The 15915-nt window shown below is 44.3% G+C and overlaps 1 protein-coding gene across 3 annotated transcripts; it reads right to left on the reverse strand.

Moving 5' to 3' along the window:
* Positions 1–3195: 3195 nt before the first annotated feature.
* SRSF6 (serine and arginine rich splicing factor 6) lies at positions 3196–8896 on the reverse strand. Of its 3 annotated transcripts, XM_055302504.1 has the most exons (6): positions 8651–8896; positions 8278–8426; positions 6804–6928; positions 6456–6664; positions 6183–6266; positions 3196–6088 (listed from the first exon to the last, which is right to left on the reverse strand). In XM_055302504.1, exons 1-6 carry the CDS (start codon positions 8755–8757, stop codon positions 5728–5730), a joined length of 1035 nt encoding a protein of 344 aa, XP_055158479.1. In that variant the 5' UTR covers positions 8758–8896; the 3' UTR covers positions 3196–5727. The 3 variants fall into 3 exon arrangements, 2 of the variants coding, with proteins under 2 accessions (XP_055158479.1, XP_055158487.1); XR_008661462.1 differs by lacking the exons at positions 3196–6088; positions 6183–6266; positions 6456–6664 and adding an exon at positions 7274–7541; XM_055302512.1 differs by lacking the exons at positions 3196–6088; positions 6183–6266; positions 6456–6664 and having other exon boundaries at positions 6811–7541.
* Positions 8897–15915: the final 7019 nt, after the last annotated feature.

Here is a 15915-nt window from a genome sequence, read left to right on the forward strand (position 1 = left end):
GAGAAGACATCAGGCAAACCCAAATGAGGGAAATTCTCTAAATAATTGTTCTCTACTCTTCAAAAATGACACGGTCAAGAAAAAGGCTGAAGACCTGGTCCAGATTAAACGAGACCAAAGAACAGACAACAAAGTGTGGCAAATGATCCTGGCTAATATGAAGGACATTGATGGACAATTAATGAAACAGAACTATGGACCATGGATTAGAAACTACTTTATTGATGCTATTTTCAGTAGGCACTGTAGTTACATGAAGAGAATGTCCCATTCCTAGGAAATAGTTTTTAGGGATAAAACAGCAAGACTTACTTTCACGATTGAGGAAAAAAATATGTAAACGAAACAATTATAGAAATAATTAAGAGAGTGTGAAGAGGATATACAGCTTTTTGTAAGGGATTTTCCTGTTATCAAAGTAACACATTTTTTTTTTAACGCTTTAGGACTGCTAGGAACTGAACCAGGATTTAAATCTTACCCCTTCTTAAAAATCTTAATGCTACGACTTCCTTAGAAATAATCAAAATAGGGACGCCTGGGTGGCTCAGAGGTTGAGCGTCTGCCTTTGGCTCAGAGCGTGATGGGAGTCCCGCATCGGGTTTCCTGCATGGAGCCTGCCTCTCTGTATGCCTCTCACGAATACATAATTTTTTAAAAAAAGAAATAATCAAAATAAGTATAAATAGATGGACATTAACAGTAAACAAAAATTTAATTACAAATCGTTTCCTAGTGTTAAGAGCTGCAATACTATTACTTGCCTTTGTAAAATTCAAGTGAACTATGCTAAACTACCTGGGGAGTATCTATTTTTCCAGATGTCCTCTCCAGAAGGATGCACAAAAAACTAGCCATTTTGGCTTCCTCCAAGGGGTCAAAGGTGGAATTTTGCCTGTTAAAAACCTTTTATATTTTATCTTCTGACTTTTGAAGGAACCATGATTCCTTTTTTTTTTCTTTTAAAGATTTTATTTATCCATTCATGAGATAGAGGCAGAGACACAGGCAGAGGGAAAAGCAGGCCCCATGTAGGGAGCCCAATGTGGAACTCGATCCTAGGACTCCAGGATCATGCCGAAGGCAGGCACCAAACCGCTGGGCCACCCAGGGATCCCCATTCTTTCTCTTTAAGCCCAGAAAGTTAATCACTGGGGTACCTGGATAGCTCAGTTAAGCGGCTGACTCAGGATTCATTTTTTAATTTATTTATTCATGAGAGACACAGAGAGTGGCAGAAACAGAGGCAGAGGGAGAAGCAGGCTCTGTGCAGGGAGCCTGACACGGGACTCGATCCCAGGTCCCCAGGATCATGCCCTGGGCTGAAGGTGGCGCCAAACCACTAAGCCACCTGGGCCACCCTGACTCATGATTTTGGCTCAAGTCATGATCTCAGGTTCCTGGGACTGAGACTCAAATTGGGCTCTGCGCCCAGCAGGGAGTCTGCTTGGGGATTTTCTCTTCCTCTCACATATGCTCTAAAATAAGTAATTCTTGGGGTCCCCGGATGGAGTGGTTTAGTGCCTGCCTTTGGCCCAGGGTGTGATCCTGGAGTCCCAGGATGGAGTCCCACATCAGGTTCCCTGCATGGAGCCTGTTTCTCCCTCTGCCTGGGTCTCTGCCTCTCTGTTGGTCTCTCATGAACAAATAAATAAAATCTTAAAAAATAAAATAGATAATTATTAAAAAAAAAAGCTGATCACTTATTAAGTACTTTAATGAGGGCCCATCTGTGGATCTGTGGGCTGTTTTTTTTTTAATTTTTATTTATTTATGATAATCACAGAGAGAGGAGAGAGAGAGAGAGAGAGGCAGAGACATAGGCAGATGGAGAAGCAGGCTCCATGCACTGGGAGCCCGACGTGGGATTCGATCCGGGGTCTCCAGGATCGCACCCTGGGCCAAAGGCAGGCACTAAACCACTGCGCCACCCAGGGATCTCGAGCTGTTGTAACATCATCAAGCAAATCTAAACAAGCTATTGAGGACCTAGAAGATCAAATGCACAATCCCATCAACTCATCCTTTTAGCAAATAGAAGCGTATGTAGTGCCTAACATAGATCCATCTTATTCAAGACTTTGTATTGCCTTAAATCCAAACTTTAATGTGTAAATTGAGAATCACAAGGTACTAAACTATGTAAAAACTCTATATTCTCATTGTTTGATAGGAACATTCAATGTAGTATTTTTAATTCCTGTTACAAGCCCAGAGATTACTTTGATAGAACAATGTTGGTACTGAAAAAATGTACCTACTATATATATATATCCACTCAGGAGTATACTACTCAGGAATTTAAAATAGCAGATCTCTAGGTTTTAAGTAAAAAGTTGCAGAACACCACTCATGGTAAGAACAGCTTGTTGGAAGGAATAGGTTTTAGGACCAAAAGTCTGGGCAGAAACAGGTACTGTTAACAGCAGCCACCTTAACCAGTGAGCTCTAAGGAAAGATACTTTGTTCCCAAGAATATATTACTTTCCTAATTAAAATTAAGTCAAAACATAAGAACAAAACATTCAACTGCCATAGGACTGAAATTAAAGTCGGATAAACATTTTCTGAAAACAAAGTAAATACAAATGTGAAGTTTCCTAAACGTGAGCTGCCAAAGTTTAGAGTGTTCCAAGTCTAAATTAAGGAAATTAGGTGAAGGAAAAGGTGATTAAAGTTTCCTAGTTTTCCTGAGAAATAACTGTTATGGATAATGTTCAATTTGCTATAACAGGCAAATAAATTTAATGTGGAAAAAAAGCGGACAAGACAAAAAAGATTTAGTATGCTTTATCCTTCATAGTAGCAGATAGTTCTTACTATGGCACTGTTCTAAGTACCTTCCACATATTAACCTTTATTTTTTGAAAACTATTAAAGTGTTCTCTACACCCAACCTACTACCTTGAGATCAACAGTCACATGTTCCACTGAGCCAGCCAGGCACCCTACCATTGCAACTCATGGCTCACTCTTACCGTTTAATGGGTAACATTCAAGCACAACAGTTAATGACTTGCCAAAGATAAACCATTCACTATGCTGATCCTCAACACAGGTCTTGAGGAACTGAAAACAAGACCTTTTTCTCCTATGCAAGTCAGGAATGGCTTGCCAGTGGCAAGTTTAGTTCAAAAAACCATTTGCCAAATATCTGGCATTAAGTGGGAATACACAATAAATTCAAAACAAGCCTTTCCCTCAGTAAGCATTTTATTGAGGAAATAAAGCAAAAAATGGGTTAACAAAGTGGGGAAGATACCAAGATGAAGGTAATTAACAACACAGGACTGGAACATAAATCACAGGAACTGGTAGGACTCAAACTGGCCTTAAAGGCACTATGGCGTGTCAATCAACACTATCAGGTAAAGGAAGGGGAATCAAGATGCTGCTTGCTTCTTTTTGCTCTCAGTTTCATACTCTAGCCACAGATGTACACGTGGCATGTTGTAGACTCTCAGATTCTACTCCAAAGTTAGCAAGGAACTAAACATTTCAGTCAACTGTTCTCAAGTAGGCCGGTGTTCTAGTGCTTTAGCATATGTATCTAATGATGTAGAGGTCCACAGGACTAGGACTAGAATTTCAGTAAGTTGGTCTTTGCTATTATCAGAAAACTTATGGGTGCAGGCTTTTACCTACCAAATACCCACTTTGGGGGCAGCTAACAGTAGACAAAACCTGCCTATGATCATGTTATGTTACACTAACACAAGAAAACCCAGTTGAAGGATGATTACAAAGTCAAATTTCACACTGATATTTCCCCCCTCTTCCTTTTTAAAAGGCTGTGGTTTTAAAAGCTTTTGTTTTTTCCCTGAAAACAAGAGAACTTTGGTCAAAGCCAATTCTCAAACCAAATTTTGAAAGGCAGCTGGAGATGCGCCTCTTCAGGTAAGAGTTGTAATTTCTGTTCTTTCAAGTAAAGCAAAATAATGAACTAGGATTGCAGACACCAGTGTCTACTCTCAAATCCAAAAAAAACCATTTTTCAGATGAATATTTACATTTAGAAGAAAATAAGGTCATGGATGAAGCATCAACCTTTTGGGGGCACTGTAGTCCTAACAGTAAGCTCTAAGATTTTATAACAGGAAGCCCCAAAATTTCTCAAAAACAAGTCTTTTCACTTATTATCAAGTACGCCAAACTACTCTGACACCTAAAATCTTTTACTCAATTTTTTTTCAAGCATCCTCATTTTATCAGGTATGCCTTCTGGAATACTTGAACCCACAAACCAACTCTAGATTACCATGCTTTCTAGTCACACCTGTGGCATGATGAACACCGTACCACCATGCCCTCCTATATAGTACAACCCAGCCCTTGATACCTCACAGTGACAGCTCCTAGAAAATAAAAAAGCTGAGTCAACCTACATCTTGGTTTCAAACCAAGGTTAATGAGTGCTTTTAAATGAAATTAAAGTACTTGAACAAAAGATAAAGTAATTCATTTCTTAAACTGCGATTTCCACTAATGAGGCCTATAGATATATGAACTGGTTACCCAGTAATGCCTATGAATTTGCAGTGTAATTTGGCTTCCACAGCATATTATTACACTTCATAAGAAAGTACAGAAAGTTTAGGGTTTACCCATGTAAATTCTTTTTCAAACCAACCATAAGTTGGAAAAGTTACAAGAATGATCTAACCAATTATCACATAACCTCATCAACTACAAAGACTGATTGTTGGGTAGAATTTTAATCAGCAATTGATTTACCAAGCAACTTGTTAAATGCCTGTTAAATGTAATGATCTGCCAGCTTAGAAAATGCAGTATTTGCTTTTCCACTTTGAACAAGAATATGCTAAATTTCCAATTGAAGAAAGGCTACTTCCATTTTTATATAACAAACATTAAAGACCATAGAACCATACTCTAACAAAAACACTTATCACACTAACCACTTCCAGAAAGTGGGATAACTAGGCTAAATGGGATCCCAAGTGGTAAGAACTACTTCAAGAGTTCAATCGAATTTGTTTGAAAAGTTTAATTTAAAATCTACTAATTTAGGCAAAATCATGTAATTGACTACAAAATACTTTTTATTTTTAACTTAACTCAAAGGGGCAGATAGGACTTTGGCAAATTTGATTAACAGCACAAAATGTTATCCAAATTGAATAATTTATTGCTGGTCTGAGGCTTGCCTTTTACATTTACGTAGAATTTACATTTTGTTTTCACAAAAAGCAAATTATCAATATTTAAAGGAATTTGATAGTGACCTGTTCAATAAGGCAATCATCTTGGTAGCAAATTTTTATTGAAATCTTACATAACTCAAGCTTTATAAAAAGCCAACATAATTGAAAATCGGGATCTCCCTCTAAAGCCTTAGGTATTCAAAGCTTGAAACGGTTAATTTAAAAGTAAGCAAACAAAACAACAAAACCCCTGCAGCAGATCCTGCTGAAATACTTAAAAAAAATCTAAATGAGCTTAATCTTTACAAAAGTTATTTTAGCTCAAACGCTATAAAATCAAAGTTATCTTAATTCTACAAAGAAGGGAGAGGGTCTTCATGCCACCATTTCCTTAGAACCTCATTTTTTTCCATCAAATTTGGCCACAAATCAAATTTCTGTGTGCCCCCATTTTCAGGAGATTCCTCTTGCAGAAGAGGCCAAGTACAAACATGGAAGAGTAACTGCCTAAGCAAGTAGGAAAGTGTTCCATAATAGTGTGCAAAGAATGTAGAGTTCTAGGTTAATCTCTGGAACTCGATCTGGACCGTGACCTGGACTTTGAACGAGATCTAGAACGGGATCTTGAAGCTCTTTTTGGTGGAGGGGACACAGAACGTGCTTTTGAGGGTGGAGCAGGAAGGGGAGAATTTGAACGAGACTGGCTTCTTGATCTAGACTTTGACTTTATATCACCTTTTCCATTTTCTTTGGGGGAACGAGATCGAGAGCGAGACCTGCTTCGAGATTTCTCATACTCCTTAGATCTGCTTCGAGAGCGCGAACGGGAGCCCCGATCAGACTTGGGCTTAGATTTGCTTTTTGATCTAGATTTCCTGCCTTTTGATCGAGAACGTGATCGACCTTTGCTCCGAGACCTGGATCTGGACAAGAAGAGCCGGATTTTTTTTCAGTACCTTGGCAGAACATACAAGTGCAGTAACATTCAGAAAAATGACCTAACGACTTATTACTTACCGGGAGCGACTTTTTGAGATACTTCGAGATCTACTGCGGCTGCTCCTACGACTCCTACTTCGTGACCTTCTTCTAGACCGTGACCTATAACCAGAAACAATACAAAAATCTTAATCTCAATACATCTCACAGCTACACAAAATGTAATTGTTTACTATAAAAAGAGACTAAATATTGAACTAATTTCAACTAAGAATCAAGTCAAATACTGCCATTTGATTTTTCTTGCTCTTGGCAGATATTGTTTCCTTCCTCTCCCAATTCTTCAATTACCTTGATCTGCTTCCAGAGTAAGACCGCCTATGGCTCGTTCGCGGTTTATCCTCAATGAGCCTAATATTTCTGCCATTTATTTCTGTACCATCCAGTTTATCCAAAGCACGCTTCATGTCTGAGTAGGAACGGAATTCAATCACACCCTCGTTTGTGCGTTCTTTGTGAGCATCCGCATAGGTTACTTCACCTGCTTGTCTCATGAAATCCTACAAGAGCAACAAGAAGGGTTAAACCTAGAAATGTAAAGATCTACATACTGCACTTGATTCTTAGAGATAAAGTAAAACAAAGGCCTAACTTTTAAACATCTGCCGTATCATTTTTATCTCAAGGTACAGCACATACCTTTAAATCTTGCCAACTGCAACGACTAGAAAGATTTTCTACAATAAGCCTGAACTCTGTACGAACAGGTGGTCCATATTTGTCTCTGCCAGAGGTTCTCCGACTGCTGTATCCACCTCCACCACCTTTATCACATGAAGAGAATAATTAGATGCTTTGTAATGATAGGGATGCATGTTTTTTGAAAGTTAGTACAAACATATCAACTTTTATTTACTGGAGTAGGACTTTGCTATTATATTGCTAAACCTTCGATACAGTTGTGATTTGCCATAAATTAAATTAAGGGCAAGTCAAATAGACTAAATCCAACTAAACTTCTCCTACAATCTGTTAGAGAGTGACTGCTCCTTTATTCAATTTACCTCGCTAAGTTTTATTTTACAGAACATTGTAAAATATAAAACTTAACTGATTACATGCATTTCTACATTTTACAAAAATGTTTACTAGTTACACTAAGTACTTACATCACAGTGTGAGGTTTTTGGTGGTGGTTTGGCCACAAAACACGCAAGGTAACAGTCACCTAGTTCAGATTAACCAGTTTTGTCTAACCCTTGGAATCCTCACCATCACCCTGCGTCTAATGGCAAAAGGCTGCTGTCGTCATGGCTTCCGGTAAGGTCAGCCAAAGGGTCATAGGGCAAGGGTCACACAATGTATGGAAAAGCCAAGGCCAATCAGGAAAGGCAGTCATCTTAGCCTCAGTGGACACAGCCTCAGCCCCATTGGTCACTTTCAAATTGAAACATCAAGGACTTGTTAAAAAGTTTGAATTCAACATGCAACAATTTCAACATCAAACATTTCACATAACCAAACCCCTCCCGCCTCCTCCCAAGAACATGCCCCAACTATTTCAAATATAGCATAAAGCTTATTGAAGTATACTTTGTGGTACTATATACCACATTACTTCGAAATTTTCTTTGGCCCCCGCCAATTTTAATAACTCTAAGACCTAAACTTTAAACCCCTCCCCTGACCCTACCCAGCCCTCCACCCCGCCCCGCCCCACCCCACCCACCACCCGGCCTGCCCTTACACTTCTACGCTAACACATTCACATTTCTGGCTAAGGCACTGTCAGGTAAGCGAGGGGGATACAACAAATACAACCATGCCTCACTTCCTCCGTGGGGAGAGCCCACGACAGTGCTGACAGGGGCTCAAACCACCCCCCTCCCAACCTAGCAAAAACCAAAAACTAAAAGAATAAAATTAAAGAACCCTCCCCCCCCCCCGCCAAACACCCCAACCCTGGCTAGGCAAAACCCACAACCCAATCCCCGCGCTCCGGCGTCCCGTGGCTGCCCCGGGCAGGCGTGAAGGCAGCGGGGCCCGGGGACACTGGTCAAAGGACCCGCGTCGCCACACCTGCCCGGGTTGGGAGGCCCCACCCCGCCCACCCTGGCCTGCGCCCACCCCCCAGGGTCCCAAGGACGCGGAGCGCGCGGGGGGTGGGACTCACTGCGGCTTCCGTAGCTGTAGCCGTCGCGGTCACGGCGCGGGCCCCGGGCGTGCTCCACGATCACGCGCTCGCCGCAGAGCTCTTTGCCGTTCAGCTCGTAAACGGCGTCGTCGGCGTCGCGGGAGTCCTCGAACTCCACGAAGCCGTACCTGGGGGAGGTGCGAGGGCCGGGGCCCGGCGGGCGTCGTTAGGCCGGGGCCGCGCACGCGCGCGCTCCCACCCCCCCGCGCGCGCTCCCGCGGCCCCGCGCCGCCGCCATCTTGGCGGCCCTGCCACGCGGCGCCGCGGCCTTGGCCCTCTTCCGTCCGGCGGGCCCCGCTGCCGCCAGACCCAGGGCGCTGCGGGCGGAAGCGGGCGCCCAGGCCCGACTCACCCATTTTTGAGGTCTATTTCGAGGAGGCGGCCATAGCCACTGAAAAAGCGCTGGATGTCCTTCTCCCGGACGTTGTAGCTCAGGCGTCCTATGTAGACGCGCGGCATGTTCGTGGCGGGCAGGGGCCCCGGAGGCTGGCTATCGAACGGCGGGCCGCAAGGCGAAAGCCGCGGTGCGGGTGCGGCGACGGCGAGAGCCCGAACACGCGCCTCACACCGCAGCGGCGGCCGAGTCCAGCCACACAATGGTGCGCGCGCGCCAGGGCTACGCTATAAGGGCGGGCGGGCGGGGGGCGGGGCCGGCGCGTGACGTCAGCGCGCAGCACGTACCCTCCCGCGCTGGAGCCCTGGGCTTGGGGGTGACTTGCCATCCCACCGCCCGCGAGTTTCGGGGAAGCGCGGTTCTGCTCGCTCACACGGTTCTCAGCACCCATCTTTGTAAACGCAGCGCCCCGCCGCGGAGCCACGGACTTGTCTCCTAATTTGCACTTTCTAAAAAACTTCTTCCGGTCATCCTCCCGGGACAGGCGCTCGGGAGGCAGGCTGGGGGGGGGCTCTCCCTTTTCATTGGTTCCTGAGGTTGTCGTAATAAGCCTCCGTGGCCTCTGATTGGCTCCTGAGAGCGGGGCAGCTCCTCCCCCCACCCCCCCGTGGGTTCACGCTCCGCTTGGCTGGGAGCGCGCGCTCCGATGCAGTTGCTTTAGCTGGTTTCACCGGATCGCCGGCTGGTGCTCCGCGGTCGCGGTGGCCCGGCCGGGATGGTGTTGCGAGCGCACAGCCCTACTGGCCTCCATCCCTGGTGGCTTCACTCAGAGCCGTTATCAGCCTCGATCGCCCCGCGGCACAGCCCCCCCTCCCTCCGTGGGTCTTTCTGGGAGCGCTGGCCGCTGGGGTCACCTGTAGATTCCTGTGTACGTGGTCATTCCACGCTCGCCGTGCGTGCTCGCAAAGAGAGCCTCTGGCCCCAGAAGGTCGAGCAAGACCTGACAGCCCTCCAGCAGACGTGCGCTCTTTTTCTCCCTGGGATGGAGAGTCCGGTGTGTCCCAGCGCCATCCCTTCCCCCAACAGGTTGGAAGGCACCTGTTCTATGTGGCAGAAATTTACATCTTTTTTTTTTTTAGTGTATCACTAGAGTTGCTTATTTATTTGTTTTTATTAAAGATTATTATTTATTCAGAGAGAGAGAGAGACACGCAGAGGGAGAAGCAGGCTCCATGCAGGAAGCCCGACGTGGGGCTGGATCCTGAGTCTCCAGGATCACGCCCCGGGCTGAAGGCGGCGCTAAACCGCTGGGCCACCGGGGCTGCCCTATTTATTTTTAAAGATTTTTATTTATTCATGAGAGACACAGAGACGCAGGCAGAGGGAGAAGCAGGCTCCATGCAGGGAGCCTGATGTGGGATTCGATCCCAGGATCCAGGATCACGCTCTGAGCCAAAGGCAGGAGCCAAACCGCTGAGCCACCCAGGGATTCCCTAGAGAACTACATGAAAACTCCGAAGAGTAAGTTTAAGTGGAGAGCAGAAGGCCCTCGTGTATTCCGAGACTTGACTACAGGAAAGGAGACTGGGAATGAGGGAGCAGAGAGGTGGGGAAGGAATGGAGAGCACGGGGTCACAGAAGCCAAGAGAGGAGACAGTATCAGTGAGATAACACTGGCTGTTCAGGTATTCCGGCTCTTTTTGAGTGGTCCAACCTTGATATTCTTCAGCTGGTGGAAAGAGGGCTTTTGCTCTCCAGGGGACTTTTTTTTTTTAACTTTATTTATTTATGATAGGCACACAGTGAGAGAGAGAGAGAGAGCAGAGACACAGGCAGAGGGAGAGGGAGAAGCAGGCTCCATGCACCGAGAGCCCGACGTGGGATTTGATCCAGGGTCTTCAGGATCGCTCCCTGGGCCAAAGGCAGGCGCTAAACCGCTGCGCCACCCAGGGATCCCCTCCAGGGGACTTTTGGCAAAGTCTCAAGACTAGCTGGTTGTCCGACCAGAGGAGAAGTGTTAATACTGGCATCTAGTGGTAAAGGTTATTACGGTCTGTGCTTAATGTTAGATAAATACAACATAAGGTAGATCTTTAAAAATTCGTGGGATATACTCAGGGAAAAGAGAATTGAACAGTGAGACTTTTTCACTCATCAAATTGTCAATATTTTTTAAATTGTTAAAATTCATCATGGGCAAGAGGTGAATTAGGAAATGGCACTGATACAGTGCTGGTTGGACTGAACATTACTTTTGGGAAGGTAATGGTGTAGTACTTATTAAAGGATGGGGAATGGGGTGTTGCCTCCACTCTTTGTAGTTCATGTGCCTGAAGAGACAGATGCAGCTGATGTCATCTCTTCTTCCTGTCACCTCTCTTCCCAGAGCCCAAAGGCTACTCTTTCTTCTTTTTTTAAGTAACCTCTACGGCCAACGTGGAGCTCAAACTCAAGATCCTGAGATCGAGTCACACACTCCACTAACTGAGCCAGCCAGGCACCACCCCAGCCCCCATTGGCTACTCTTTTTTTTTTTTTTTTAAGATTTTATATATTTATTCATGAGACACACACACACACACACACACAGAGGCAGAGACACAGGCAGAGGGAGAAGCAGGCTCCATGCAGGGAGCCCAATGTTGGACTCGATCCTGGGACCCCAGGATCATGCCCTGGGCTGAAGGCAGGTGCTAAACTGCTGAGCCACCCAGGGATCCCCCCCATTGGCTACTCTTAACAAAAAAACCCTAATGCACCAGCTACAGAAGAGGAGACAGTCTCAGGTATCATTGAAGGGAGTGTTGGGCCATCTGTGCCTTCTGTGAAGTCTTGATGTCCTAATTCACCTCTGTTGATATTTTGGAAGAACAACTCAAAGGAGAAATGATAGATGTATGTATAGCATAGGAGCTCATTTCTTTAGATATGTACAATTGTGGCAGATAAAGATCACTCTACTGCTCATTCTAAAATTGTGAAGGTAACTGCAGAAATCTGTTAGCAGGAGAAAGAGAGAGAGTGACCTTAGTCTGCTCCAGAAGGGAGTTTATAACTTTGAATCCACAATTATTCAGATTGTAAAGGACAGTTTAGGGCACATACTGTGGTTTTCAGTTCCAAGTACTATGTGATTTGAAGTGGGTGTAAACTGGATTCTGATAAGTTTTGTTGTACAATGTCTGAAAATTTTAACATTCCAGAAGCTGTCATCCCAAATGGATTTGGGTGAACATGGCAACTCAAGTGTGTTTACATGGAGTGGAGTGAATGTAGCAGGGATTGCTGCAGAGATACAATTCAGGAATGGAAATTTTCAGGGGCGTAGTTTGAAAGAGATGGGAAGCAGAGGATTGAAAGAGCCTCAGAAGTGATGAGATTAAAGATACTTTCCAACTGCAATATTGAATTGAGTGTTGCCAAAATAATCCAAGCTCCCTTTTTAAAAAAAGATTTTATTTATTTATTCATGATAGAGAGAGAGAGAGGCAGAGACACAGGCAGAGGGAGAAGCAGGCTCCATGGAGGGAGTCTGATGTGGTACTCCATCCCGGATCTCCAGGATCAGGCCCTGGGCTGAAGGCAGGTGCTAAACCCCTGAACCACCCAGGTATCCCGCATAGAAATCTTTTTGATAAGAGGATTAGTTTGTAAAATCTTAGGCCCTAGGATGATAATCTAGCAATGAAATACTCTGTAACCACTAAAAAAATATTAGATTTATTCATTTAGCAAATATTTATTGGTTGCCTACTACGCGCCAGCCACTGCTCTTGGCATTGGGAATATAACAGGGCAGCTATGTGTCAGAGTTTGTAAACCACCACCTTAGGCCAAATCTGGCCTGCCACCCATCAGGTAAGTAAAATTCTGTTGGAACATAGCCATACGCACTCACTCAGGTGTAGTCCATGTCTGCTCTGGACTGAACAGCAGCAGTATTGAGCAGCTGCAACAGAGATTGTCTGCCCACAGAGTCTCAAATATTTACTAGCTGGATCTTCACAGGAAAAGTTTGCCTACCCCAATCCTTGTTATGGACTTACAAAGATACCTATGATATATTTTTTTTCATTTATTTAGTTTTTAATCAAACCTATGATATTCTTAAGTAAGAAAAGCTAGTGTTAATATATGGATGATTGCATTTTAAGAAACAACAATAACCACCTCAACCCCTCAAGTCCCAACACTTTATGAGTTTATATGTACGTGTTGGGCTGGGTTTGTGGTTATCTTTGAGCATGAGTGAGGGTAGGTCCTACATAATCATATTTCTGCTAACTTTCTCCCAGCATTCCTAACTCCTTCTACCTGCTTCTTACTGTGCCTTGAATGTGCCAAGCACACACCCACCACAGGGCCTTTGCATTGCATTTGTACCTACAGCTCTCTTTTCCTGTGGTTTGTTTCCTCATATCTGGTTTCTGTTCAAACTCAACTTATCATTCCTCTGACCACTTATTTTATTTTACTCTTTTATACTTTATTTTTCCCCAGCTTTATTGGGATATTATTAACAAACAGCATATGTAAGTTTAAGGGAGAATATGTGATGCTTCAACACATATGTTGCAAAATGATTTCTGCAATAAGGTTAGTTAAGACCTCCATCCTCTCGTGTAATTACCATTTTTGTGTGTGGGGTGATAACACTTAAGATCCACTCTCAACATTTTTCCAGTTGTTAATACAATGTTAATACAGTGTTATTAATTGTTAATTATAGTCACTATGCTGTACATTAGATACCCGGGGCTTATTCATCTTATAGCTGTGAGTTTGTACCATTTGACCCAAATCTCTTCATTTTCTCACCCTCACAGCAGCTGCACCAATTTGCCTTCCCATCAACAGTGCAAAGAGTGCCCTTTTGTCTGTGTCCTCACCAAGGCTTGTTGTCTCTTGTCTATCTGATAGCAGACATCCTCATAGGGCTCAGGTGCATCACCTTGTAGTCTGCATTTTAAAATAGTACTCCTGGGGATGCCTGAGTGGCTCAGTGCTTTAGCACCTGCCTTTGGCCCAGGGCGTGATCTTGGAGTCCCAGGATCGAGTTCCACGTCGGGTTCCCTGCATGGAGCCTGCTTCTCCCTCTGCCTGTGTTTCTGCCTCTCTCTGTGTCTCTCATGAATAAATAAGTAAAATCTTTAAAAATAAAAAAATAATAAAATAGCACTCCTCCTCTACACTCTCATTTTTCTTTACAGAACTTTCATTACTTTACATACATTTATTTACCGTCCATGCCCACTCCCGCTAGCACGTGAGCTTCATTAGTTAGCAAAGGGATGATGTCTGCTTCCTCTCTGTTCCATCCCCAGTGCTGAGGAAAGTGCCAGCCATGCGGTGAGGGCTCAGCGAGAACAGCACTGCTCTGGCAATTGTTCTGAGCTCAAGGAGTGAAGTTCTCCATTCCGCAGATACCATTGCTGAAGGGCTCATCAGGGCGTGCTGGTGGGATAGATTCTTCTTCCTTCTGGCTCAAGCCCACTCACCTCTGCTGCCCAGATGCTCAGACCATCCGCAGGGATGCTCATTCCAGATCCCCCATTTCTTTCACCCAAACTTATGCAGATCAAGGATTCTGGTGTGGCCAGAGAGCCACTGGAATTCTCATACATTGTCAGTGGGAAGGTCAGTTGGTGCAGTCACTTTGAAAACTGTATGGTGATGTCTACTAAAGCTGTCTAAGGCTGAAAGTGTGCTAGCTAGCATCTAGCCTTGTGACCTAGCAATTCAGTAAGAAAATGTGTACATATGCTTTTCATAAGGAAAGTACTAGAAATTCATAGCAGCATTATATATAGCAGCCCTCAAACTGGAAATCACTAAAATGCACATCAACAAGAGAACGGACAAATCAATTACGGTTTATTCACACCACACACTACTGCACAGCAACAAGATGGAACTACAACACACAGCAAAATCAGTGGATCTCATGACGTAACCATCTAAGCAAGACCCAGAGGAATCCATGCCATCTGATTCCCTGTCTGTAAAACTGAAAAACAAGTGAAACTAGCCTATGGATTTAGAAGTCAGATGGGGGGTGGTGACTAGAAAGGGGGCTTCTGGAGTTCTGATAATACTTTGTTTCTTGTTACACAGGTGTGCCCTGTTTGTGAGAATTCATTGAGCTATACACTTATGATCTGTGTACCTTACTATATGTTTGTTGTACTTCAATGGAAATTTTTGTAAAAAAAAAAGGATGCTCACTCTGAAAAAAATTTGTAACTTACTTGACCTGGAGCCCTCTGGGTTGTGTTGAGGACTAAAGCTTTTGAGAATTTGATTCATAATCTTTGCCTATGAAAGTCATTTTGTCTAAATCAGTTAACTGTTTATTTATTTTGGTTTTGTTTTCCAATTAGGTTTCTGTAAACGAAGCGCTCCTTGACTGGGAAGATGGGGCTCTGTTGCCATCTGGTGGCCACTGGCTTGACTACAGTGATGGACAAATTCCACTTGATGCCTCATCTAGGTCTCAAAGAAGCTCAGAGAGAGGTCTTTGAAGGTCCCTGAATCTAAATCTTCTGATTGTCAAGACCTTATTCACCCAGAGGTTTTCTGGCCCTTACTTGAATGTCTCCTGTGATGGAGAGTTCACTGCCTAACAAGACACCCAAGTCCATTCTCAGACATCTCTCATTTTGAGTAAATTCTTTATAGAGAATAAAATATTGCTCCCTTGATTTGTCTAGTCACTGGTCCTGGTTGTGTCCCTGAGGCTGTTCAAATGACCACCACACCTAGGTCTTCCAGATGGTCAAGTCCTCTCTTCTGGCTGAATGCCTGCAGACCTCCAAACATCTCTCCTGGGAACTGCTTTCAAGTCTGTTTGTCACCCTGGCTGTTGCTGACCAGCCTGTGGTCAGACTCATTTGTGGCTTTCTTCAGCTGTGGCCTTCAGAGCTAACCTTGCCCCCCTGGTCTTGCCTACACTTGCCTGCTATTCTCCACACCAGTTAAGAGCTGTTGGCATAGATGGGGTGGCTGGTGTGTAATTCCTCACTCAGCCCTACCTCTCTTGCTGCATGGAACCAAATTGGGATTCTGGAATAGCCCATTTGTGGCAAATAATGTTTGCCTTGAGAATGGAAACAGATGAGGTAGCAGAATGGAAACTCAGTGCTTATAGGCAGATAGGCTCAGTTCCTGGGGCAGCTGGGAGACAGAAGTGTTGAGGAAGAAAGTCCTAGTTGGCCACAGGTCAGGTGAAGAGCATGAGGCCATGGGGAAACTCTGAAGACAAATACTGCAGAAACCATGGCATA

This window comes from Nyctereutes procyonoides, unplaced genomic scaffold, assembly GCF_905146905.1.
Source record: "Nyctereutes procyonoides isolate TBG_1078 unplaced genomic scaffold, NYPRO_anot_genome, whole genome shotgun sequence".
In the NCBI taxonomy this organism is placed as follows: Eukaryota; Metazoa; Chordata; class Mammalia; order Carnivora; family Canidae; genus Nyctereutes; species Nyctereutes procyonoides.

Bases quoted from the DNA above. Each gene is read 5' to 3' on its own strand.
- SRSF6 (XM_055302504.1), bottom strand. From the start codon at position 8,757: ATGCCGCGCGTCTACATAGGACGCCTGAGCTACAACGTCCGGGAGAAG. The intron at 8,427-8,650 runs GTGAGTCGGGCC...CACCTCCCCCAG, and splicing joins GAAATAGACCTCAAAAATGG to GTACGGCTTCGTGGAGTTCG. The intron at 6,665-6,803 runs GTATGTGCTGTA...TTGCTCTTGTAG, and splicing joins GCAGTTGGCAAGATTTAAAG to GATTTCATGAGACAAGCAGG.